Source organism: Erythrolamprus reginae, chromosome 5, assembly GCF_031021105.1.
Source record: "Erythrolamprus reginae isolate rEryReg1 chromosome 5, rEryReg1.hap1, whole genome shotgun sequence".
Classification (NCBI taxonomy): Eukaryota; Metazoa; Chordata; class Lepidosauria; order Squamata; family Dipsadidae; genus Erythrolamprus; species Erythrolamprus reginae.
Genome location: NC_091954.1, coordinates 71,820,572 through 71,847,175, shown reverse-complemented (window position 1 = coordinate 71,847,175; position 26,604 = coordinate 71,820,572). Strand labels below are relative to the sequence as shown.

General features: G+C 35.6%; 1 protein-coding gene and 1 long non-coding RNA gene across 7 annotated transcripts in view; one reads left to right on the top strand and one right to left on the bottom strand.

The window, feature by feature from the left end:
* Window positions 1-1,371: 1,371 nt before the first annotated feature.
* The window catches only part of PPP2R3A (protein phosphatase 2 regulatory subunit B''alpha), a 29,174-nt gene continuing 3,941 nt past the window's right edge, over window positions 1,372-26,604 (bottom strand). For 2 of the 5 annotated variants that reach the window (XM_070753082.1, XM_070753080.1), the window contains exons 2-14: window positions 20,967-23,352; window positions 17,407-17,667; window positions 16,265-16,368; window positions 15,030-15,132; window positions 13,587-13,661; window positions 12,602-12,688; window positions 11,767-11,923; window positions 10,590-10,638; window positions 9,636-9,725; window positions 8,849-9,024; window positions 7,069-7,187; window positions 3,811-3,917; window positions 1,372-1,776 (exon numbers count right to left, since the gene is read on the bottom strand). In XM_070753082.1, coding sequence (XP_070609183.1) covers window positions 1,680-1,776; window positions 3,811-3,917; window positions 7,069-7,187; window positions 8,849-9,024; window positions 9,636-9,725; window positions 10,590-10,638; window positions 11,767-11,923; window positions 12,602-12,688; window positions 13,587-13,661; window positions 15,030-15,132; window positions 16,265-16,368; window positions 17,407-17,667; window positions 20,967-22,901 — 3,360 coding nt within the window. In that variant the 5' untranslated portion in view covers window positions 22,902-23,352 and the 3' untranslated portion in view covers window positions 1,372-1,679. Of the gene's footprint in view, window positions 1,777-3,810; window positions 3,918-7,068; window positions 7,188-8,848; window positions 9,025-9,635; window positions 9,726-10,589; window positions 10,639-11,766; window positions 11,924-12,601; window positions 12,689-13,586; window positions 13,662-15,029; window positions 15,133-16,264; window positions 16,369-17,406; window positions 17,668-19,223; window positions 19,371-20,966; window positions 23,353-23,908; window positions 24,399-26,604 lie in introns of those variants that run through there. The other 3 variants (XM_070753081.1, XM_070753083.1, XR_011559210.1) reach the window with 3 other exon arrangements.
* Window positions 9,982-25,149, top strand: LOC139167934 (uncharacterized). Of its 2 annotated transcripts, none has more exons than XR_011559212.1 (7): window positions 9,982-10,058; window positions 19,106-19,412; window positions 19,508-19,697; window positions 20,891-20,937; window positions 21,034-21,235; window positions 21,862-22,025; window positions 23,185-25,149. It is a non-coding gene; the product is annotated as an uncharacterized lncRNA (long non-coding RNA). The 2 variants fall into 2 exon arrangements; XR_011559211.1 differs by having other exon boundaries at window positions 23,182-25,149.

The following is a 26,604-nucleotide window of genomic DNA, read 5'->3' as shown; positions in this document are numbered from 1 at the left end:
CTTCCTTGCTGCTGGTATCTTATTTCCTTCCATCTTTCACAACATTTGAATCTTCTCTAGGTTTTTCAATGATGCATTTGAAATAGAATAGTCTGAACCTACTCAGCTGTGTCTCAAGTGAGAACTATGGGTTGAATTGTTTCATAATCCATTTGTTCTCTGTTTCCCTGGCTGCCCATGGCATTCTAACAAGTCTTATCCATCACAAAAGTTCAAAACCAACAATGCTCTTTTCTAGCCTGATTTCAAAGTATAATGTTCACTTCCAGAAAATGTCACAGCCCGCCTGCCCTGCACTATTCTGATATTTGTAGGTATACACACATCCTGGCATCTGAGTATCTTTTTCAAGGCTTTCACAGTTACCTAAGTGCTAGTCTGTAGTAGGAGTGCTTGTTTTTTTACTGTTCACTCTAAAAGGCAGAAACTTTTTGCCACTTCAATTATCTTCATTATCACTTTTAAGCAGATTGTATCTAATGTCACTATGGCATTGTTTTATCAAAGAATCATAAAATGAAAGCACCTTTGAATGAAAGTCCAATCTTCTACTCAGTGCTGGATTTGCCAAAATATTTTCAGCAGGTGAGTCTTCATTTGAAAATCTTCACTGGGGAAACATACTGCCTCACCAGGGAGTCAAATTTATGCCATTAGAAACCATTTAAACAATTTATGGTAAATGCTTCCATTATAAAACATGTACTGTATTACCTTTTAGCTTAATTTTTTTTTAAAGAACAAGATTCAAAAGAATGGGTAAGGGAATAAGATATTACCTGCATATTCTAGGACTTATCTTGTAAATGTTATTTTTACTTGATTTTTGTTTATTGTTTATTTTGTACCCATTTTGTCAATTGATTCTCATTTTCTACACTTCAATTTAAAACACTTCAATCTGGTGGAGCTTTCCCATCATTTATAAATTTTAAGTCATTCACTTCTTTGATTAAGTTTGGAAAAAACTATACCAAATTCTCTTATGGAGGGGGATTGCTGCATTTATTAAGGCATTAATGCTTTTTAAAGAATTCAATAAAATTACAGAATAATTCTGTTATTCTGCTAAAAGAAAAAAATCCCGTAAAGAAAAAAACATGAAAATGGGCTATCTCTTTTCTCTATTATACTTTAAACCAAAGAAACATGAATTTGATACTAGGTTTAAATAAATTCTTGAACATTCCATGCTAAGTTATCGCCATTCAGTATTTTATAATGCATAAAAATATCTGCAGTGAACTAGAACTAATCTAGAAACTGACAGGTACCTCTTATACATCAAAACCATTAGTATACAATTATGTGGTAAGACAAGAAAGAAACTGAACATATCAACTAAATAAGAAAAGGAGGAATAATCCAAAATGAAGAAAAATCCTCAAGTATTTATTGATTGTTTTAAATTCTTTTTTAATATATAAATATGAAGCTTTTCACCTTTATCCAGTCTTCATTGTTTCCTTACAGGTTCCATGAATATCTGCACAAATTCTATGCATACCCCATTAGTTAGGAAAATGATCACATTAGAGAAACAAATAATATATTTTGTATAAATATGATTTTGTTTCAGATGTGGGTACGTCGTCAAATAACATTATTGTTTCTTCAAATGTAAGAACTGAACACTCTTGTGTTTAATTATGGTAAATTCTGAAGACAAATCTCTATTCTTATGCTGAAAGATGCGAAATAACTAAATTATCTGACTTTTCTTCAATTTCAGACATCGATAACAGTTCATCTGTTTCATAATCATCTTCAAAGGAACTACAAGAAATGAATAAAGAGATTAATACTAAAATGACACTAATTTTAGAAAATATGAAGACAAATATAATATAAAACATAGCACTATGAAACCTAAAGACAAAGCAAGTCTGAATTAATGAATAGGGGAACTGGTGAATGCAGTTGAGTGTAAATATAGTTCAAGATACAGGCTGTAATAATTTATCATAACATTCAATTGTAAAAATTGTAAATGTTTTATAGCCATTTTCTTCACCACTTGGCCATTTTTCTCCTTATATTTTTGTGCATGCCTTTACTTGCACAATATAAATTTTGCAAAATTAATAAGGAAAATCCACTTCCCAAATGACTGCTTTGGAAGGGTTAGTCTGCTTGTTGGTTGGTTGTTTATCAGCTTTTTAAACTTTCAATTTCGCTCATAAGTATCGTGTTCAAATGGTATAGGAACAGGCACACCGCTTTTGAAAGTGGTTCCTTTTTGCATCTAAGATAAACTAACATGTGAACTGAATCCTGCTAATTTTATTTTATTTTATTTATTTATTTGTTTGTTTGTTTATTTATTTATTTATTTATTTAGTCCAATACACAATGAGGGTTTTAGTGGGTATATATCTATATACACATAGTAAAATACATGATGAAGGTTATAGAGGAGATACTCATAGTAAAATATATCTAAGAAATAATAGAAAAGAAGATATAGTAATAGAACATATCAATGAAAGAATAGAAGAAGAGATATAGGAATAGAAGAAAGGTATAGGAGATATAGGAGAGCAATAGGACGGGACGGAAGGCACTCTAGTGCACTTGTACTCGCCCCTTACTGACCTCTTAGGAATCTGGATAGGTCAACCGTAGATAATCTAAGGGTAAAGTGTTGGCGGTTTGGGGATGACACTATGGAGGCTGGTATTGAGTTCCACGCTTCGACAACTCGGTTACTGAAGTCATAATTTTTACAGTCAAGTTTGGAGCGGTTAATATTAAGTTTAAATATGTTTTGTGCTCTTGTGTTGTTGTGATTGAAGCTACATATGCAAGTGATCTTAAAAGTGTATTCAAGTGTCATAGGATTAAAGAAGGAGAATATGCAGGTTCCCAAAACATGGCATAACAAGTGTCTAATAGGAGTTCTGGAGGAGAAAAATACATTCAGTTGATAACAGACAGGGTCCTTTCAAAACTACACTACTCTGAAATACTGCCTATCTTCATTCAAGCTTACCAATACCGGTATTTGTCTGTAAATAAATGGATTAAGGCTGAGCTTCCTCATGATGAGCCAGTTCTTTCTTCCAGGATGTTTTTTTTTACAACTTTCCAGTCTGGCATTAAATTAATAAGCAGATCAAATCATGCTTAGCATTTTGAAATCAGCCAAGGTAGGCAAGACTCTGCCAAACGCACATAGTACCTAGCATTTCAGGTTTAGTTACAAATAGGACAGTCCTTTCTTCTGGTGTTGATTGAGGTCAAGGCCTCTAAAATGTCAAAAGTCTTTTGACCTGAGCCTCTCATTTAATCTGTTTCTTTTTTAACTTCATCAGGATTTTGTTCTCATATTTCCATTCTATTGCAAACATCAAGACAAAATTCTTTATTTTGGTCATAAGGCTGGTTCAAATTTCCCACTGCATTCAGAATAACTTCCAGGGACTCCTACTAACCCTGGAATGGTAGGGATTTTTTAATGTATGGTTTGTCTGGGATGCATGACTGTTTTTATATTAAGGATTTTAAACTATTTTTAATTATTGGATTTGTGCTGTGTATTGTTGTTGTGAGCCGCTCCAAGTCTTCGGAGAGGGGCGGCACACAAATCTAATAAATAATAATAATAATTGCAGGTGGTTTGCAAGGCCCAAGAAAAAGGTTGTAAGGTTAAGTTTCTCTTCATCTTACATGCATTAGAGACCTTTAATTAGCCATTTGATTTTGATTCTTCGTAACAATTTTTTCTCTGCCTGAACATTACTTTATTTCACAATGCTACTACTGTAGTTTCAGCACTTGGAACAGAAACTTTAAGATGATTTCGCTCACCCTTCTTGTAACTGTACACTGCCAGACTCCTCCGCTACAAGAATTTCATATTCCTCAGCAGCATATCTGTCCCAATCAGAGGGTTCTGGACTATCATTTTCAATATCCTAAATAAATGTATTAGAAAACGACAGATAAAATACAACATCTTTTATTTTATTTATTTTATTTTTCTCCACATCAAAAACATACATAAAATCAAATATACCTTAATATGCATATATCTTCCTCTCTAATATTACAGATATATCATTTTAAATTTATTTCAACAAATCCAATTTGTACTAGTCTATAATATAATTATATTTTCCCAAGATTGTCACTAAATTATATAAATTGTTTTTAAATAGTTACATTAAATTGAAATTCTTAAGTAACAACTTTCATTAGCAATATCAATGTTAATAGACATCAAGTATATTTATGAAAATATATTGATCATTCAGAACCCCAAATTTTCAAAAAATAATTATGTGGGGGAAAAAATTATTTTCTCCTAATTATTATATTATGTTTGAGTCAGTTTTATTTTTTTTTTATAATATTTTTATTGGTTTTGCATATTTGTATATAACTTAAAACAAACATAAAACAGTGCATGTGCCCATCACCCGACTGACAATACCCACCACCAGCACCACCAATTAGGGGTTCAAATATTTACTAGTTTATGTTCTTTTATTTCCTTAGCTCTAATTTGCATTTGTTTACTATTCAAAGAGTGATTGGAATTTATTTTTCACATTTTCACAATGTTTGAGTCAGTTTTATTAAAGCAGATATTCACTCCAAAGTAAATCAATAATTCAATTTAAAGGTTATCAACTGTTGGGCTTTTACAGCCTTCTTAATTTTTTCCCCACGGTGACATTCAATATTAGGTAGCTAATTCGTCTTTGTTTTTTGTCTATCCTTTTGTTCCCATTAAGATTAGAGAAAAACAAAAGTGCCAAGCTTCAATTCGACTAACTCACTAGCATAATTTTTAATCTCCTTCATCTCTCCTACATTTGTCCTTATTTCCTCTTTCCAGGTGAACTCAAACTTTTTTAAAAAAATCAATATTTCCATTTTGGAAAGCTGCGGCTTAGGCAGCTTTTGCAAGCCGATTTCCAGTGCTGCCGGTTGAGGGCCCTAAGGCGGTTCTGTGTGGGATATGCTGACCCCTATCAGATCCCTGATATCATCTCTCTTCTTCCCTGCCCCTCCAGGACAGTTCCAACCTTGTTTGGATTGAGCCAGGTCCCCAGGTAACAGGGATTCAGGGTTCCCCTGTGGAGCATAGGGAACTCTGTGTTGCTGCGGCACTTGGCTACGCCCCTCTCCCACAACAAGTCTTTTTAAAATTATGACATGCATAATTGTAAGTATCTACAACAAATAGTGTAATAAACTATTAGTAAGAATTTAAAGAAGAATCATTGCACACTTTTTGGTAATTATCTGTAAATGAAATATCCTGCAAATATTATAGTAAGTTCCTAATCAGGTATAAAAAATGATTTAAAATTAACAATCTTATTTGTACATATCTGAATTTAGATAATCAGAGCGTCTTAATCCATTTCAGCTAAACAGTCAGTTCCACAGCTACAGGTAGTCCCTGGTAGTCAATTTGTTCAGCAAATTTATGACATATTGAACAAGGGAGACCTATGATCTGTCCTTAAATTTTCAGCAGTTGCAGAATCCCCAGAATTAAGTGATAATGATCTGTGTGCTTAATGCTAGGGTGGTGATTACGTGACAATGAACTGCAATGATAGGATCACAATTTCTAAGGTTCTTTACTGGCTTTACATAAGGGGTTAATGGGGAAGCCATCACGAAGTTGGAAGTCACTGTAATGAGAAGACCTCACTTAACAATGACAACTAGGACTGATGTCGCATAACATCAGACTTTATGACCATCTTGCTTAGTGACAACAATGCTGGTCACAATATAAATTGAAGGCTACCTGTTCAAAAAAATGCAAAGTAATGAAATTATTTATATTTAAAAATATTAAGGAAGAGAGACTTTAGATTCTTCATTATTATATTTTTTTAAATTAGTTTAGTCATGATACAGGAGTTGTCTCAAAGATTTAATCTCTGACTTAAGGAAAAGGTTGCAGAGTATTGCTGACCTTGCTATCCTTTCAAATTGAAACAATTTTGAGAGTTTACATAACATATTAAAACATTATATTAGATATGCATACACCCATACCTTTTCACCAACATCATATGATTCCTTAACTATATTAACTTGCCCAAAGCCAAGGGGTTATGGTTTCAGTCAACAGTTAACTGAAATCCGAAACATGATTTGAGCACTGGTTTAATATTAACAGACATTAACAGAAAATGGTATTGCTTGGTTCTTATTCTACTTTTCACAACAGAAAACCCTCTGATCATGATTAATGATTAAATATCATACTAGCTAGGAACCCATTCTAAGAAAAATATGTCTTTTTTTAATTTTAAATTTTATATTCAATGTTAAAATACAAACTCCAAAAAAGGGGAAAATATAAGAACAAAGCAAAATTAAACAAAACATTTTAAAAGTGCACAAAGAAAGTGTGCACACATGGGTGTGTATGTTTTCTATGCAATTTTTATTTTAATGTTTTGTTTAGAGAAGGGATCTAAATTTATTTATACATGTAATAATTAATTGATATATATATATATATATATATACACACACACACACACACACACACACAGGCATAGAATTGATATCCTGGCTTATACTTTAGGACTCAACAGATAGACCTATCAGTTGCTAAATTCAGTACTTCCACTTTCTCCATCCCACCTCTCTTCCGCCAAGGAATTTAAATGTTAAAATGAAATGTAATATCTGCCTTTTTGCAGTATGGTACAGCTCCAACATGTACATCAGAGCAAAACACTGCCAAGAATTTTAAATAAAGACCATATTAGAGTATCCATCTCACTTCCTGTAAATAAAAACTACCCCAAAATGCCACTGCCATTAATGAGATCAAGCAATCAGGTATAATAATTTCAGCTTAGTAAGAGGTGCAGAAATGTATGCTAGGGCACAGTGCAATGGCTAATTTGCCCTGGGAGTGTAATTCAATGTGCACTTGTCTTCGTGTTCATCTGCAGATGTTGTTATGGAATTTATACTACTGGCCATACCTGCTCAAATATGTAAAAATGTCCTTGTAACTTTTCTCTATAATGTTCTAGTTTTTTCTTTAAGTAGTCATTACTTTGAAATAGAGCTGCTTTATACCTTTTGCACAGCAAAGGGATCCCGTTGTTCATTGTCCAGATACTTTTCAAGGTTAAAGAAAGTATTATAAAATACATGAGCCATTCTACATCTCTTCAAATCTCGTAGAGTAATTCTTCCTGAAAAAACAGCATATGAAATATCAACATATTAACTATCAAACCAGCAGTTCTTACTGGATTGGAATAAAAGATCCCTTAGTTCATGTATTCCATAACAATGACTTAAAGATTTGTCAAAGAGAGTGAGTAGTAAGAGCGTATTTCAATGCTGAATCACATGTTTCTCAGTAGGCTTACTTCCAAAACGATTGATTTTATGAATTCAGTTTGAATCACTGGGCACCTGCCTGATCATGTGAATTTGTCACGCCTTTTCCATTAATTTATGTGAAATGTCATTTTGTATAGATGCCAAATAAGTTGTTTGAGTTGTGTTTACAAAGAAACTTCTTACCTGTAGTATGAAACATAGCTTGGTTATGACCTATAAAGCCCTTCATGGCATTGGACCAGAATATCTCCAGGACCACCTTCTGCCACACGAATCCCAGCGACCGATTAGGTCCCACAGAGTTGGCCTTCTCCGGGTCCCGTCGACGAAACAATGTCGTCTGGCGGGGCCCAGGGAAAGAGCCTTCTCTGTGGCAGCCCCGACCCTCTGGAGCCAACTCCCCCCGGAGATTAGAACTGCCCCCACCCTCCTTGCCTTTCGCAAACTTCTAAAACCCCACCTCTGCCGTCAGGCATGGGGAAATTGATTCCCCCGGGCCGTTCCATTTTATGTATGGTTTGTTTGGGATGTATGACTGTTTTTTATATTAAGGATTTTAAACTGTTCTTTTTAACCATAAGATTTGTACTATGTATTGTTGTTGTAAGCCGCTCTGAATCTCCGGAGAGGGGCGGCATACAAATCTAATTAATAATAATAATAATAATAATAATAGCTACCACTAGTGGGAAAACATTACACAGCAGCTCTAACATTATTATTACAGATATTCCTTGAGATACAACTGTAATGAGTCTGCCCCTTATGATTGCATCTTGTGGCAGCCATTAAGTGAAGTTTCTCATTAATGATCTCTCCCATCCCTGCTCTCCCCAATGAATCATGTAGATTGTTAAGTGAATTCCGTGGGGCCTCAGGGGTAGGGGAGCCCCTTGGAGATCTAGCATAGAAACCAATAACGGGGCACTGCTAAGGCTGAAGTTTTTCCCAGGTAGATTGAACTGACATGATTATTTGTTAGCATTGAGGACTTTTGTTTTGGGTGAAGTTAACTGCTAGGAATGAATTCCGATAAGTTAACAAAAAATAATTCAGTACATTTTGTCATATGCCTTTCAAAAATGCCCATTTGGAGAGATTTACTATTGTTTCAATGTGATGTGTGTTGTAATTAATACTGTGTCTTATTTGTGAATAAATGGAAGATCAGCTCATATTATAGATGACATATTTGCAGGGAGTTATTATCCCATTAAAAATAAAATTCATAAATGCATCTATTAGACACTTAATCATCACACCTATTTGTAGAAGTAGTTGCAAATGTCTGAACAACTTAATTAAATTCCATATTATATATTATGGGATATCAGGATAACATTTGTGGTTTTCACATTAATCAGAGAACAAGTTGAAGATGCAAAGACTAGTAAGCTCGTATGAAAGTTTCTTTGGGGCATATTTCTGTAAAGACATAAAACTTTTAAAAGCATCATAAAAGAACAAAATAACCAGAAGAAAAAAAGTATCATGCAACAGCTCTTACCCTCACATTCTGGTTTTACTAGATCAAGCATTTGACACAATAGGTCATGGAAGGGCAACGGTTCAATGCCCATGGATTCCATCCTCTCACACTGTTCCTCATATAAATACTCAAGTTCATACATTGATAGTGTGCCATCCCCATCTAAATCCATGCATCGGAACCAGTACTCAATACTACAAAACAAAGAGATGAATCAAGATGAATTTTTATAATATGGAAGCAGGTAACAAAGGTTTGGGGGATGACTTTCATGTACATAGTACACAATGAAGAACTTTGCCTGGACTTTTCCATATGACAAGTTGCACTGGAAATGGTACCTTGAAGTTTGGACAATGAACTAAGATATATAATACCCTCAATTGTTCAATAGAAAATTCTGTGTTCTTTTCCTATCCTAAATCTGACTGTCAGTATCTTCGAGAGAGTTTTTGGGTAGAAAGATGTTTGTTTTTAGCAGCTTGATAAAAGTTGTATATGACAAAAAGAACACACAGTGCATGAGAATGCATAACCTGGAAGAAGGCTTCAGTAATAATGATAATTTTTACAATATAAGACTGTTGTAGATCAATTGGCTCATATTTAAATCTCTTCTCATGTTAATTTTGTGGTTGATAGTGAAGCTGGAGTGTCATGGAAGGTAGGTACATTCTGTGTTTCTTTTATCTTTTGGACCAGTTCAAGAGTAAACACACACAATGTACAATAAACTAGGTAAGAAATTAGCCATATGCAGAAAATAGTTATCACATACTGTTTATGTTTTAGATATTTATTTTACCTTGTGAGGCATCTTTTGTCTTCTTCTGAGATCAGAAACCACACAAAGTCTGCATAGCTCATCTGATTTTCTTTTTGTTCTTGACTTCCTCTAAAATAGATAAAAATAAGTAGTTAACTCTTTAAATTGAAAAATAACCAGAGGCAAATTTTTAAAAATCACAGAGCAATCTGAAAGAGAGAAAAGACAAAATTTCTATTCCTAAAATGTATTAAGGTTACCCATTAACAAATTCCTCAAAAGTTAATATTTTATTAAATTAAAGATAGAATTGGAATCTTATCCTAATATTATTAACATGACAACTTTGAAATCAGGATTCTGGCTTGACTTTTAGTGCAATAACTGTAAAGACTGCCTTTGAAGAATCTTCTTCTGAGGAGGCATCAGTGCCTTTTCACAACCAGGAATGTGAATTAAAAGGTAAAAGAGAATTTTTAATTTTGGATTAAATTGCTTAGGGGTATGAGGGGGTCATGGTTACAAATACTTTTCTACCATAGTTTTCTCTCTTTGAAAGGTGTTCACTGTTTTCTAATTTAGGGAACTACAGTGTTCCCTCGATTTTCATGGGTTCAAACTTTGCAAAAAGTCTATTCCACGGTTTTTCAAAAATATTAATTAAAGAACACTTTGCGGGTTTTTCCCCTATACCATGGTTTTTCCCACCTGATGACGTCATATGTCATCGCCAAACTTTCGTCTGCCTTTAATATTTTTTTAAATAAACTTTAATAAATAAACATGGTGAGTAATAATCTAAATGGTTGCTAAGGGAATGGGAAATTGTAATTTAGGGGTTTAAAGTGTTAAGGGAAGGATTGTGATACTGTTCATAGCCAAAAATAGTGTATTTACTTCCGCATCTCTACTTCGCGGAAATTTGACTTTCACGGGCGGTCTCGGAACCCATCCCCCGCGAAAATCGAGGGAATACTGTACTTTATTACTTACCTAAGAACAGCTCCAGTGAATATTCTTTCTATAATTCTGCTTGACAAAGCTGTAGATTAAAAAACAAAAGAGTGAGGGTTAATTTATAGGCTGATCAAAAGACAGCCATATAAAATTGTTACCTACTACAAGCTCATGATAAAAGGACCTGACTCCTTGCTAGATCACAAAAAAGCCTTTGGAAAGGCATTACAAAAGCACCACCCAACGGGCTTAGAAAATAGATTCCTATGAAAAATAGTTCCGCTGATTCACTTCAATAAATTTTGTTTAGAAGCAGTGAAGGGCTACCAAAATTTTTACTACCACACTGTGGGTGTGGGTGTGGCTTATGCAGGACACCCTGCATTTTCTTTCAACATCTTTCAGTGCAAATTGGATGCTCTGGGGTGGAGCTCCATTTTCACTACTCCACTGTGTCGCCCCCACCCCGGGTCCGGGCAGCAGCCCACCCCTGGTTGTATGTAACTTTTGGGAGAGTTTGTCATAACTTTGAACAGTCGTTAAATGATCTGTTATATCTTGAGAACTACCTGTGTATTACATATATTGGTATGTCTTTAATACACATCAGTTTAATTATTATTATTTTAGTTTTGAATTCCTTTCAGTCATTATTTCAATCTTTTAATGCAAGAATTCTATTTAATATGTGGAAGAGCCGTTAGGATAAATCCATAAAATATGTCCCAAATTTGACATGTTCAATCAAACATTAAAATTGTGAACATTTGCATGCTTCCATTAACTGTAGAATAAAATTAAAATTTCCGAGTAAAAATTAGCATTATTACAAGATTTGAGAATAATGAAGAAGTCTGGATTTAGTTTCTGGTTATGATTATTTTCAGTTTCACTTATCTTCCTTTGCAATGTTGTGGCAAACACATAATTTTGTTTAATGATTTGCTTTGAGCTGTACTTTATATACTTCAGCAGTGATAATCCATATACCAATAATAATAAGGACTGTTTTCATATGAGCCAGTTTTGAATGGCAGTTAATGAGCAAAGAAATAGGAAGTTATATAGGAAAAGGAGTAAAAAATGGACATAGTTGTTTGATAATGAATTCACATAAAGATTGTGTGTCTAAATGTCCACATACACACATATGCTTGGACAAAAGCATAGTATGATTATAATAACATGTTATTTTGCATTTGAATTTTCTTACCTTGATCATTGTATCTAGCCAAATCACTTTGATTGATATAAAGATCATGATCAGTGTCCAATTCCCAGAATTTACAGTAAATAACATAGAAATGCTCATAGGAAAAATAATCAGTGATTTGATTAATGTCTTCCTCTTCTTCTAAGAGGGCTAGAGTCTGAAAAGATGAGAATGGATTAATTCTACATAAAAAGGTGATAGGAAAGTACCAGAAACCTGCTATATTTAACAAAAGCCTACATTTTTAATGTCGTTTGGCGGGCCCCAGGGGAAGAGCCTTCTCTGTGGCGGCCCCAGCCCTCTGGAATCAACTCCCCCCAGAGATTAGAACGCCCCCCCTCCTTGTCTTTTGCAAATTACTCAAGACCCACCTTTATCGCCAGGCATGGGGGAGTTAAGATATTCCTTTCCCCTAGGCCATTACAAGTTATGTATATGTTTGGTTTTATAATAAGGGTTTTTAGTTGTTTAATTAATTGGATTGTTACATGCTGGTTTTTTATCATTGTTGTTAGCCGCCCCGAGTCTGCGGAGAGGGGCAGCATACAAATCCAATAAATAAATAAATAAAATACATTTTTATTTGCTTGTGCCAGTACCAGACCAAAGAATTCTAGTAATCAGTACCAGATTATTAGAATTTTCCTACCTAGTATGTCTAATTAGATACATACCTCTAGTATTTCCCTCATATTTAAAATAAGCCCATCTTTCCAGAATGCATAACATTTTATTGCTTATTCAACTGAATGGCAAAATACACTGAATATTTTGCGGGGATAAAAAAATATTTTAAGATAGATATTGTTCATGTGGATGCAAAAAATTAACATACTTGCAGAAAGTTGCTTTTCTTCAGCTCTATTAATGATATTTTTCCAGACCATGATCTATTCACTATGTAAAATATTCTTTGAATAACCTGGAAAAAAGATGAAATATACAACTCAAAACCACTGGCAATTTAAAGATAAAATGCACCATCATGACAATTTTATTTTTATTTATTTATTTTGTCCGATACACAATGAGGGTTTTAGGGGGTGTATATATATATATATATATATACCTCATTTTGCACTAACCAAAAAATATCTAATATCCTAAGGAGCCCCAAAGATAAAATCCAATTGGAATACCAAGGAATCTATGAAATCCCTTGCAAAACATGTGCAGCCACATACATTGGACAAACTAACCGAAGAGTGAGCCAACGCAAAAATGAGCACTTTGCTGGCAACGGAAGTCCGGAGGTGGGGTTTCCCAGCGAGGGGAGCCTCAGTGAAATCGCAGCATCGCAAAAACACCGAAGTTCTCAAAACCCCACCTCCGGACCTCTGTATTTTTGCAATGCTGCGATTTCACTGAAGCTCCTCTCGCTGGGAAACCCTACCTCCGGACTTCCGTTGCCAGCGAAGCACCTGTTTTTGCGCTACTGGGATTCCCCTGCTGGGATTCCCCTGCAGCATCACAAAAACACGGAAGTCCGGAGGTGGGGTTTCCAATGGAGGGGAGCCTCAGGGGAATTCCAGCAGTGCAAAAATGGGCACTTCGCTGGCAACGGAAGTCCGGAGGCGGGGCACTCCAGTGGTGGCGGTGGGTTTGTAAGATGAAAATAGTTTGTAAGAAGAGGCAAAAAAATCTTAAACCCCGGGTTTGTATCTTGAAAAGTTTGTATGATGAGGCGTTTGTAAGATGAGGTATCACTGTAGTTGAAACAAATCAATGCCAAACAGCCAACCTGAATTTGTCTAACGTCTGGCACTGGTTATGTTTCAATTTCACTACAAATAATGAAACTAATAATGTAGCCAACATACCGTAGTAATGTAGCGGGAATGAAATTCTGGGGCATCCTTTAGAAATGTCAGTCCTGGATGAGTTTCAACTATATCCTGAAATACACCAGAATTATTAAATACAAAAAAACATCATAACCATAAAATAGCGTAGAACCTAAAGAGAAACAAGCAGAAAGTAAAATAAACATTTACCACATGATAAGCTTTGCTAACTTGTTCTAACTATGATGAAAGAAGAAAAGAAAGGATGTTGGACTTTCCCTAATTTTTTTGCCTCACCACTGAACCATACAATCTTGGCTCTGGAAGGGCCCAAACAATCTATCAAACACAATTCCCCGCAGAATCCAAATGTGAAGAATCATGGACACTGTATCCTGCCTTCAGCTGAATTCATCCAGTCAACGAAGCAGTGGAAGTGATGTGCCAGTGCCTGGAGGTTGTTGGGGCCTGGATGGATGTCAACAAACTGAAACTCAACCCAGACAACACGGAGTGGCTGTGGGTCAATTCCATCTGTCCGTCCATTACCCTGGGGGGGGACTACTGACCCCCCCAGAGAGGGTTCGCAACTTGGGCGTCCTCCTCGATCCACAGCTGACATTGGAACATCATCTTTCGGCTTTGGCAAAGTGGGCGTTTGCCCAGGTTCGCCTGGTGCACCAGTTGCGGCCCTATTTGGACAGGGAGTCACTGCTCACAGTCGCTCATGCCCTCATCACCTCGAGGTTCGATTACTGCAACGCTCTCTACATGGGGCTACCTTTGAAAAGTGTTCGGAAACTTCAGATCATGCAGAATGCAGCTGCGAGAGCCATTGTGGGGCTTCCAAGATTTGCCCATGTTTCCTCAACACTCCGTGGCTTGCATTGGCTGCCGATCAGTTTTCGGTCACAATTCAAAGTGTTGGTCATGACCTTTAAAGCCCTACATGGCTTTGGACCAGACTACCTCCGGAACTGCCTGCTACCACATGAATCCCAGCGACCGATAAGGTCCCACAGAGTTGGCCTTCTCCGCATCCCGTCAGCTAAACAATGTCGTTTGGCAGGCCCCAGGGGAAGAGCCTTCTCTGTGGTGGCCCCGGCCCTCTGGAACCAACTCCCTCCAGACATTAGAATTGCCCCCACCCTCCCTTGTCAAGACTCATTTATACCGCCAGGCATGGGGGAGTTGAGATATTCCTTCCCCCTAGGCCATTACAAGTTATGCATGGTATGTCTGTGAGTATGTTTGGTTTTATAATAAGGGTTTTTTGTTGTTTTATTATTGGATTGTCACATGCTGTTTTTATCATTGTTGTTAGCCGCCCTGAGTCTACAGAGAGAGGCGGCATACACATCCAATATATTATTATTATTATTATTATTATTATTATTATTATTATTATTATTATTATTAGCTATCTCAGTAATTGGTAGGAAGCTCTAGGCTGGAATTTAAAGGACTGGTCAAACATACCTGCAGTATTGGGATGAAATCTTCTTGTTCCAGATAGTTACAGTCAGGTTTTGCTAAAAGGCAAATGAATTTCGATGCATCATCATGACAGTTGTGTAGAATCCTACAAAGAAGAAGTAAACTGTATAAGAACATTCCGGTCAATTCAAAGAAGGAAAAACGTTCTATGGTTTCAGTTTCATTCAGTATTACCCAATCTTGGCACTTTTCAAACATGGACAGATTTGGAGAATTCTAGAACCTAAAGTCTATAAATCCAGAAGGCTCTCAAACTGAGCAAAGCTGCTATAACCTGGCATCTACAATATAGAGCCAAAGCTACATGTTACATTCAGAAACCTTTGTCTTTAAGCGCAGGGTTACTCTTGTTATTTCATATATGGCAATGATAATAAGAAAAATTACATAAATAACTAAGGCCATAATAATGTATAAATCTAGCTGTATCTATATATTTCTATGTGCATGAATGCACATATGTCAGCCCCACTATTTAGACCAAACCAAAAAAATCAACTCGACACAAAGTTGAAACTACTTTTATTAATATTGGCTATCAAAACAGAATTTAACAAGTCTGACTGTACTTTCCCTCACCCTTTCCCCCAAATATTATTGTGAATTAGAAAGTGGGAATGGGGATCTTGCAGTATCTTTCCCCTGCAGTGGGGTAGAAATGGGGATCTTGCAGTATCTTTCCCCTGCTGTGCCCACCATCACTAGGCCACACCCAGCAAGCTGCACCCATAGATCAGGTAGTAAAAAAATGGATTTCACCACTGGTTGAATGCATAGTAAGGTGGTGGGTGAGAGGAATGTAGGTCTGGGAGAGGGAATGGCTGGGTTGGAGCAGGTTGTTGAGAGAGTTGGGGAAAGCAGGCCAGGGCTGAAATGCAGAATCCCAACAGGAGGATTGAAGAGGAAAGACTGAAGATCCCAACAGGGAAAATGAAAGTATCTCAGCATAAAGGCTGGAATAAGTGATGGGTGGTTTAGGAAATCTCATCAGGGTAGGCTAGGGAATCCTGTTAAACAAAAGCCAGATAAAACAGACAAGGAAGTAGAAAGAATTTCATACATTCATAAATAAATACAAAAAAAGGAGCATTTAATTGCATATATTATCATGGCAACTAGCAGTAGTCCCCTGGACATGCCTTCAAAATTATAAATACCTAGCACACAAATAAGTTGGAGATCCCTGTTTTAAGAGAATATTTTTACACTGTGCTCACTTTCTCCACATGGCCACAAATGAATGTACAGATACAAATCCTGTCTGGTCTCCTCCAGATGCATTGAACATGGGAGCTTTCCAGTATAGGGGACAGCCACATGTCTGCAAAAAGAATAACACAAGCATACTGTTAACATTCAAGAAAATATATTTTTATCAAGCCATTTTATTAAAATACGTTGGAAAACAAAACCCAGGCAAATTATATGCAGTGCATTATATAACTGTGTTGAATCTCACAGACTTATTATTTAAATTATGGTTTTATTATTTGAATTACTACTTAAACTTTTAATTAAAATTATATTAAAAATTCATTTAGAAATCTTTACCTCTATGGATGTTATCCTGTTGTTTCTTGCCCACAAGAATGTGACGGTTCTTTTACTATGCTACCACCTAAAAGTACCTTCTGGTTTCATCTAGAGAAGATACTGCTTCACTGATCATTCACCAGTTCTAACCTAAACCTATGATATCCAGATTTTTCTTAGTCTAAAACAAAGGATCCTCTAGTGCAGTGATGGCAAACCTTTTTTTCCTTGAGTGCCAAAAGAGCGTGGGCGTGCGCTATCACACATGCGTGAGTGCCTACACCCATAATTCAATGCCTCGGGAACAAAAATAGCTTCCCTTGCCTCTTGGAGGCCCTCTGGAGGCCGAAAATAGCCTCTTTCCCAACTTCTGGTAGGCTCATGTTTTGCTCTTCCTAGGCTCCAAAGGCTTCCCTGGAGCTGGGGGAGGATAAAAATGCCCTCCGATCCCCCCCGGAGGCTTTCTGGAAGCCAAAACCTACCTCCCAGAGCCTTTGTGCAAGCGAAAAATCAGCTAGCAGGCAACACATGCATGTTGGAGCTAAGCTAGGGCAACAGCTTGCGTGCCAGCAGATATGGCTCCGCCTGCCACTTGTGGCACCCGCGCCATAGGTTCGCCATCACTGCTGTAGTGTTTGCTCAATTATCCAACATGTCTTGTTCTGATGTGAGTTTATGGATTCATGGTGTCATGCCATAAACACAAAATTAAAATATGCTTCATCCAAAAGCTTCCTTTTCTTTAATAAATTATAATTTTTACCTATATTATAAAATAGATTCCAGCTTTGAATATTCCATACATTCTCAAGATAATTATGCTTACTTTTATAATTTTCCCCATTTCATTATAGGGAACTTTGTTATCTTCAAACTCTGAAAAGGCTGCTTCCACTTTGATAATAATTTCGTCATGATTATTGCAGATATTCGGAAGTCCGTAGGGGAAATAGAAAGTTGGAATGTTTATGGACAAGGGAGCACCAACAGTTTCTTTATTTGTAGACAGTAGAGACTGTGAGGTGGTTGTTGAATTTGCAGGAGTTAGAGATGGTGTCACCGTTGTTTTCTCTTGCTTATTTTGGACCTAAATATTAATAAACATAATTACTATTTTCATGCAATAAAAATTGAACAATGATTGTGCATAAATAGTCTTTACAATGAACAAAACAAAGTTAAAACAACAACAACAAGCTGTTTATATGCAGTAGTCTTATCTCTCAGTAAAGTACAACGGTATTAAACATTTTGAAGTTCTAGGTATAAATAGACAATTCATCCTATGCAATATTAAATACTTGAGTTGTATATTCTGCAACTTCTTATAAATGCTGCATTTATTGTACTACTACTGTCTATTTTTAAAAACTTCTTAAAGAAGCATCTAACCAAAGCTCTGCAGGACAGAAGTCAAGTTTCTAAGTTCCAACAATGTAACTAAAAAAAAAAACCAGCCACTGAATCTTACCAATACATTCATAAATGTATTTTGCTCTCAGAAGTACTTCTGCCTCATTACATCTCCCTGCTACTTACATATTTATGGTGTGTTTTGTCTATGCCCTTGTTTCCTTTATTTTTCCACATAAGGGGTAGTACAAGGGGCTAGTTTTCTTTGACATTTATTTTGAAGTATTTTTATACTCTTTACTAAATCTTTTCCGCTTTTTAAAAATTGAATATTATTTGGGAACAACTTCAATCTTCTTATCCATCTTACTTTTAATAGTCAGTGTTGGTTTCTCCATATATTTGAAATGTGGTACAAAATGTACATCTTATTGTGAAATAAGGCACTGTGTGAAATAAGGCATTTTATAGAAATCTATAGAGGGCCAGAAATGGTATATGTCAAAGTGTGAAATACTTAATATTTTACACATTTGTTAGGCATTCTATGCAATGGCAAAAGGCAAACTGTATGAAAGACTCCCATGAAAATGCAATTCTAGCCTTCCTTGTTGCAACAAGCAAGTCAATACTATTTTTGACTTGTATTTTTCACCAAGGAAGTTCTGTATTTTATTTTCCATTTTTTCTTTCATTCTCATATACAAACTTTCAATAAAGGGTTAGAATTATGGTTCTACCCCTAACCCTAACTTTAACCCTTTTCATGACTCTTTTCATACTTTGCCTAAATAGTTATTATCATTCTGCACATTGATTAGGTATTATATATAATGCCTAAGGAAAGTATGGTATATACCATATTAAAGTAATGCAGGTATTTCATACTTTGCCTAAAACTAATCACACATTTAATGGACATTCTATACAGTGCCACTTTGTCACACATTGCTGGTAACATACACAAAACATGGAAATGCTCAGGACTATTGCTTAAAAAAAATAACCAAACAGAAATCAATTTCTTACCATGTTCTACTAATAATATTTATTTATTTTAACATTTTAACCTTCAAGAACTAAATTCCAAAAGGAAAAAATACCTGTTTCCTTTTATTTACCAACAAGGTATTTATGTACTAAGCCTGGAAGACCTATTTTTAAACCAATAGGTATCTGGTGCAAATAACCTTCTGAAAATTGAGAAGCCTAAGTGAAGAAACCATTCCAACTACTGATCTAAGACAGAGATAACAAACAAGAAGAAACAAAAGTAAAGCACTTTCAAACCTGGGCTTGCTGGAATGACTTCAACCTCTTCTTGAAACGGGATGGAAGAACAAAATCACAGCCTTTCGCAAGGAAAGCTAACTCTCCTCGTAAATCAGGGTCCCTTCGCAGAGATCTATCCTTGATCATCATTTTTGTTACTTTCTCAGGAAATTGTTCTTCCCAGCAAAGATGTAGAGTCCTTTTAAGGTATCACTTCAACTACTTTCTTGATTTGTTTGTGTGAGAGGGGGCAGGGGTTCAAGAAATTCTAAGTGAAACATACCTTGTCTTTTTATTCTCAGAAAAAATTGCCTATATCTCATCCCAACGCCAGAGGACTCTCTTTTTTGAGATTCAAAGAATCCCCGAGCACAAAGAGCTTTGGATGCCTTTTACCAATTATTTATCAAGAAGTATAATCTACACCAGAATCTGTCCCTGCTGGGTACATGACAGCGAGACAAACTGTCCTGGGCTGGTAATAGAGCAGAGGTATTGTGGGAAGGGAGGCATCCACCACACTCCTGGCAGTGGTGCTAAAGTTAGACTTATTACAGAGGTAGCTAAATATATCACCTTCCAAGATACATGTTTTATCATATTCCATGGTGAAATTTTAGGTGCAAATGTAGCTATCAATTTCAAGTGAAATCAAAACTATGATCTATAGATGCACATATTTTTCTGATTGGAATATAATATTATAAAAGGTTGAAGTATATTTTAATTTTAATTTTTCACGTGGTTAAAAAAAATACAGCGTCCCTCTGTCCGAAAGAATCATGCTGTTAAATATTTTCCTTACATGTTTGGAAATAAGACAAACTTTAAAGTAGACCTCTTTCCTAGGATCAGAGCTTTTACAAAGTTGCTTTTTAAATTAGATCAAGAATGGAGCTACCAAAATTGGTGCTTTGCTTGAAACTCAGAGAATGTATTTCATTCCATTTAGGAACAAAAAAGACCTGATAATGCAAATTGTCACCCTTGATATTCTAACTATAAAAGAAATCTTGATTTAATAGACCTATTGGAAGGATAGACAGACATATTTGGGCCTTTGGGGGAGGGAGTATCAAAACTGATTTCAGTTCTCATGAAAAACAGGCATTTTGGAACAATTATTATTTTAAAATGGCAAGCAACCTCCCTTTTTAAAATAACTTGGATTGAAAATGGGATAATTAATTATTTTAACCAACCATTATACAAAAATTGAAGTGAAATGAATATAAGCGTACATAAGGGGCGTACATAAGTGTACTAGCCTGCCTTTCGTCCCCTGTCCAATTGTCTCTCCTTATCTCATATATCTTTTCTTCCTTTCATATATTTTTTCCTCTACTTTTATATCTTTTCTTTATATATTACTTCATGTCTATCCTCTTCAATATGTATTGTGTATTGGACAAAATAAATAAATAAATAAATAAATAAAGAAAGAAAGAAAGAAAGAAAGCACTTTTATTCTTAAAGTGTCATTCAAATCACTAACAGCAAGTTTACCTGTGCTTTTATTTTGTTTTTAAAGTTATTGTCCTCTCAACTCTAATGAATTCTCAGCAGTTTCCATACCCGAGCTATTTTTTTATTGTGCACAAGAAAGTTTGGATTGGTGTGCAAACTATAAATCAATATAAAGAGTGAAAAATTCAATGACATGTACATAATTTTCTATGTTACAGTATTTCCATAGAGCAGTATTTTTATATGAATGGACTCAACAGTTACGGTAAGTGAAAAAAAATCATGTAATCTTACCTTGATAACCTCTGGCATCTGTTGAATTATTGGTGAGACTGTTTTTTTCTTCACTGTATCTATGTAGCTCTGCTTGTCAACTGTGATGGAAGGTGTGGCTAAAGTTTCCTGAAGAATATGCATCACTTCTTTCTCTTTTGATAAGCTACCTTTGCCCAGTTGGAATTCTACTAGTTCTTGAGCAAAGTCTTCAATACTCTCCAAAATACGCATTAAAAGAGTTTTATCATCTTCATCCATTTTATGACCATTGGTTTCTACAAGTTTTGGTAAGGAAGAAGGCATGTTTCTGTCTTCAGGAAAACAATCTTTGCCTTTGTCTTCACTGGTCAAACCACTACTTTTCAAATATCTAGAATCACTCTGCTCCACAGTAGTTTCCCTCAGTGTAATTTCCATTTTTTGTGAAAAATTCTCCAAATCCAACAAAAGTTTATCTATCTCTTCTTGATTGGTTTTTCTAAGTTCTTCTTTAGAGAGCTGAGCGTTATAGTTAAAGGTTTGATCAATGGCATCTGATGAAATGGCGAGGTCACCCTTTGATAGAGGCTGTGCAACAGTACGTGAAGTTTTAGGAAGTTTTAAAGAAGGATTTAGCCATTCAGCTCGCTCCTGGCTGCTCTCTGACTCTCCTTTTGTTGTTCTACTCCGAACACTTGATGCACTTCCCCTTACTTTTTTCCCATCTGATTCTTCTACAATATATAGAGATTCAGTGGGAAAAACACAGTCTGATGGATTTAGAAATTGTAACTGAGGTAGTACATAAGAATCATTTCTAGAATCTATGTTCTGCAATGCGTTTGAGGCAGTCTCTACACTGGGGATATGGATAAGATTGGTTGAGGAATTTGTATCATTATTATCCTGAATTCTTTTTAAATTGGGGGCAAAGGCCTGTTTTGCCACAGATGATGCAGAAGTTACAACATCTTCATATCTCGGTGGTTGTTCATTGCCAAATATGGGGGAGAAATGAGATTGCTCCAAAGCAGACAAACTATTAATCAGTTCTACCATGTCACCAGGATGTCTAAATTCAAAAGGCAACTGTTTAAGGTAAGAAGAAAATCTTGTCATTAAATTCATATAGATTATTTCAGAATTGGCCAAGGACTCACTATTATTTTCGCTATTGACATTTTCTGAAGATTTCTTCTTAATGCATTGCTTTATTATATCTGTACACTTCTTCAGGTCCTCTGAGCATTTTAGCAAGATATCTAAGCACATCTTAATATCTCCACTGGAAGAACCATCCAGTTTGTGCTTTTCCAAAATTTGTGTTATGAAATTGCCATCGGGGAAAGTTTCTATAGACAAAGGAACCACAGCACTCCCACTTTCCTTAACCAAGGGGCTGCTGAGATGCCACTTTTCTTTATGGGAACAATTATTGGGAACCCCATTAGGAGGGGACAAAATTTCATCATTGCTGAAGTGTCCACTAATCAAGTCAAAATCCAGCGATCTTCTATTGAATTGGTCTGACTTAACTTTTCTTCCTTTTCTATAGTTGGCCTGGTTTGAAGAATTTCTCAGTTTTTCAAATGAGAATTCTTTTATTTTCCCAATAGCAAGGTTTATGGCTTCTTCAGTAATATCTTTCAGATTCCCACTGCTTTGAACAGAAGATCCTTTTTTGAGTTTTGGATTACTAGGATGGAGCTGATGATAATCTTCATCCCCAGGCAAAGCAATTGACGTTTCAGGCATTGAAAATCTGTGGGTCAAATCTGAATGTCTAAAATTAGGTGTGGGAACTTTAAGTTGTTCTCCACAAACATTGTGGTGGGCTACTATGCACATAATTCCTTGTCTGAATACTTGACATGACCCTGTACAATAATGCACAACATTTTGAAGCTGATTATCTATTACAGCACTGCTGTAATAATTCACTGTTGTTATTACTTTTTTATAGTTTGCTGCCATAATATGAATTTCAATTTGTTGCCCTCTGAAATGGCTTAAGAGAGCAATCACTTTATCTCCCTTTAAATCTCATATTTGTACATCAATAAGCACTGAGGTGGTTGTGTTAAAATTTAGTAAAATCAATGCATTGCCAAAAATATGTATTAAAATATTGCAGATAATAATCTATAAAAAATTTAAATGACCAGCATAATGTATAATTGTCTTTTAGATAATTGTAAATATTCCCAGACTAAAAATGTTGTAGTGATGAACAATTTTTCTCTTCCCTCAATAGCAGTGTTTGAAGTAAAAATGAAGAATGTTAATCCACTTGTGAGAAAATGAGGGGAAAAAATTTCTCTTGAATGTTTTGTCCAAACTTCTTCTGAACTTCAGATTTCATGGAGAAAATAAAAGCATGTAATGTGGTCAAATGATCCACCTCCTTCCTTGGTGTGGAAGATGCCTGCAAGAGCAAATGTTAGTTAGTTAGTTAGTAAATAAATTTCAAGCCTAACATTAGATACCGCTGCTATCTTTAGATAAGCATTGCAGGAGAAGGAGTGACAGAAGCTGGGGATAAAGTCAAAACAGGAATCAGCCTAGAATCCCTACCTAGGCACAAATAGACCAAATCCAATCCTTCTTGAATTCTGTTGACCCTTATCTAGTGCCAAAATAATACTATCAATTTATATCATTAATGGGAGAAATACATACTTAAGAAATCTTCCATGTACTGTAACTAAGTACCGTATTTTTTGGAGTATAAGATGCACCTTAGTTTTGGGGGAGGAAAATAGGGAAAAGAATCTGCTTACCAGATATTTATCTGGCTAGCATCCTTAGCCTGGTCAGTTTCAGCACATCATTTTATCCCCTGGTTAGGGCTTTAAAAAAACCTTATTTGGAGAGAGTAACAATGAAAGACCTTGCAAGCCGGTAAGAGCTAGGAACATTGTTAGCACCTGGTTAAGACTGGAAATAAACATTTGGAGCAAGTTACAGCAATGAAAAAATACCTGCAAAGACTTAGGGCTTGGAAAACGTTCTTAGCAGAGAGTAACAATGAAAGATCTTGCAAGCCGGTAACATTGTTAGCACCTGGTTAGAGCTGGAAAGAAACATCTGGAGCAAGTATAACAATAAAAAAACTACAAAGACAGGGTTTGGAAAACATTATTCACAGAGAGTAACAGTGAAAGCGCTTGCAAGTGGATAAGAGCTGGGAACACCATTAGCATCTGGTTAGGGCTGGAAAGAAACATTTGGAGCAAGTTAGAGCAATGAAAAAAACCTGCAAATACAGGGCTTGGAAGACATTCTTAGCAGAGAATAACAATGAAAGAGCTTGCAAGCTGTAAGAGCTGGGAATATTGTTAGCACCTGGTTAGGGCTGGAAAGAAACTTACTTGGAGCAAGTTAGAGTAATGAAAAAAACTCTGCAAAGACTTAGAGCTTGGAATACATTCTTAGCAGAGAGTAACAATGAAAGAACCTGCAAGATAAGAGCTGGGAAGATCATTAGCACCTAGTGCTAATGAAAAAAGCTTTGAAAAAAGCTACAGAGTATAAGACCCACCTGGATTTCAGCCTCTTTTAGGGAGGAAAAAGGTGTGTCTATATTCTGAAATATACCGTACTGTGTATGAAAAGGCGTTTTAAAAATCTCTGTTACAGATTTAATTATTGAAAACTACAGTACCTATTAATGCTATCTGCTCTCCAATCATATAATTTATGCAAAGACAACAGATAATAACCATTAATCCATGTGGGCTACAAATAAAATAAATAGTAGATAAAGAAAATTAATCAAATATATTTAAATTAGTGTAATAGCTAATAGCCTATAGAGTTGAATTTATTTTAATTTGTTCATTAAATAAAGACATGAAAATTACTCTTTTCTAAGACTCAGATTTCATTTCCAAATCATGACAACTATTACTACCAACACCTACAGACAACCTGCTGCCTCATATTATTCAAGGGGTAGAGAGATTAATTTCTTGCCACTTCTCACCTTTTTAAGATGGAGTCTGAAAATGGCCTCTGAGCTCTTTTGAGCAGAAAAGGAAGACTACTTTACTCACCTTATACCCAAAGGTATACAGTAGTCCCTCACCTATCGCTGGTGTTACGTTCCAGACCCGGCCGCGATAGGTGAAATCCGTGATGGGGAATTTATCGACTGATAGTACTTATTTAAGTATTTATATTGTAATTGTTTGGTAAGTTTTCATTGTTTTAAGTGTTTATAAACCCTTCCCACACTCTTAGATTTTTTTTTTTTAAAAAACCCTGCCGATCGAGTTCCGCGGGCTGTTTAAATCTGCCAATCGACTTCCTCAGAAACCCGCGAACCAGCAAAGATCCGCGAATGATTTTTCTCATTAATGTTTTTTGAAAACCCGCGATGAAGTGAAGCCGCAGTAGGTGAAGCGTGATATAGCGAGGGACTACTGTAGTCTCTTTCTGCTTAAAAAGCAACAAAAGAAGCTCTCATTTTAGCTTCTTTCTGTAAATAGAAACTATAACTGCCTTTTGTCTAAAAATGAAATAGAGAACAATTGTTCTCCAAGTTTCACTGCAGAAAGATAAAAATAAGGGGTGGGGTTTTTTTTAGGGAGGAAAGTATCTCATTTAAGGCACAAGAGACTTCTCATAGAACATACACATTTATCTAAGCATATATACAAGCATATAAGCCAGGACAGGAAACAGCTGTCCTATAACTGCCCAGAATATATGTAATTCTACAATTCTCTCTAGAGTCTCAGATTACACTTTTAAACGCTATACTGGATTTCATATTTTCATAGACGACATTAGAATAAATCATTTAATTTAGCTTTTTCCACCCGCTGCACTGACTAATGCAAATATCAACTTTAACCCACAGTGTACTGATAAAAAATATTGGCCAAAAAACCTATCCAGCAATTTCTTCAAGCTTTCAGGTTGTTTTACAGATGGGAATACCAGTAATATTTCAGATCACATCTCAGTTTGAAAACTGCACAAGATAATAACATTGCAGCAGCAGTAAATGCTCAAGATTATCAGTGAGGTATGTTTATCTGCTGATAATCTCTCTCTCTCTCTCAGTGAAGAAGTGCTCATAAAACACTTTCACTTTAAACCTGCTTTCACAAAAGCCACTATCATAAGGGCTTTCATTGATAAGTGCTTAGGGCAGCCTTCCTCAAAGTTTTTACCTTAAAGGATCGCTTGAAGTAATTTTCAGATTTCAAGGAACCCGAGCATAAAAATCATGAAAAGTTTACAATATAATTCACTTCTAATTACTGTACTACAATCCATATTTTATACAACAGCAGCAAACTGACAGTCCAGTAACTGAATTGTAGCATGTAAATATTCACACCACTGCAAACATAGGCAAAGTTCAAAAACTGATGTTTATTTATTTTAATCAAGATCTTTCTCAGAAACCTCTTGCAGAACCTGAAACTTTTGTGGAGCTCCAATTGAGAAAGGCTGATGGAATTTGTAAGGAAATGTACACTGTATTGTGCAATTATTATTTTAAATAAATGAACCGTCACAATACATTATTGTATATGTACTGTATTGATTTAAAAATCTTCAGCATCAGAATGACATCTACTTTTTGTTTACTATTACCACGCCTATCACTTACTAATTTAACGTAAAGTTCATGCTTCTATTAATTTTATAAGATTCAAGCATT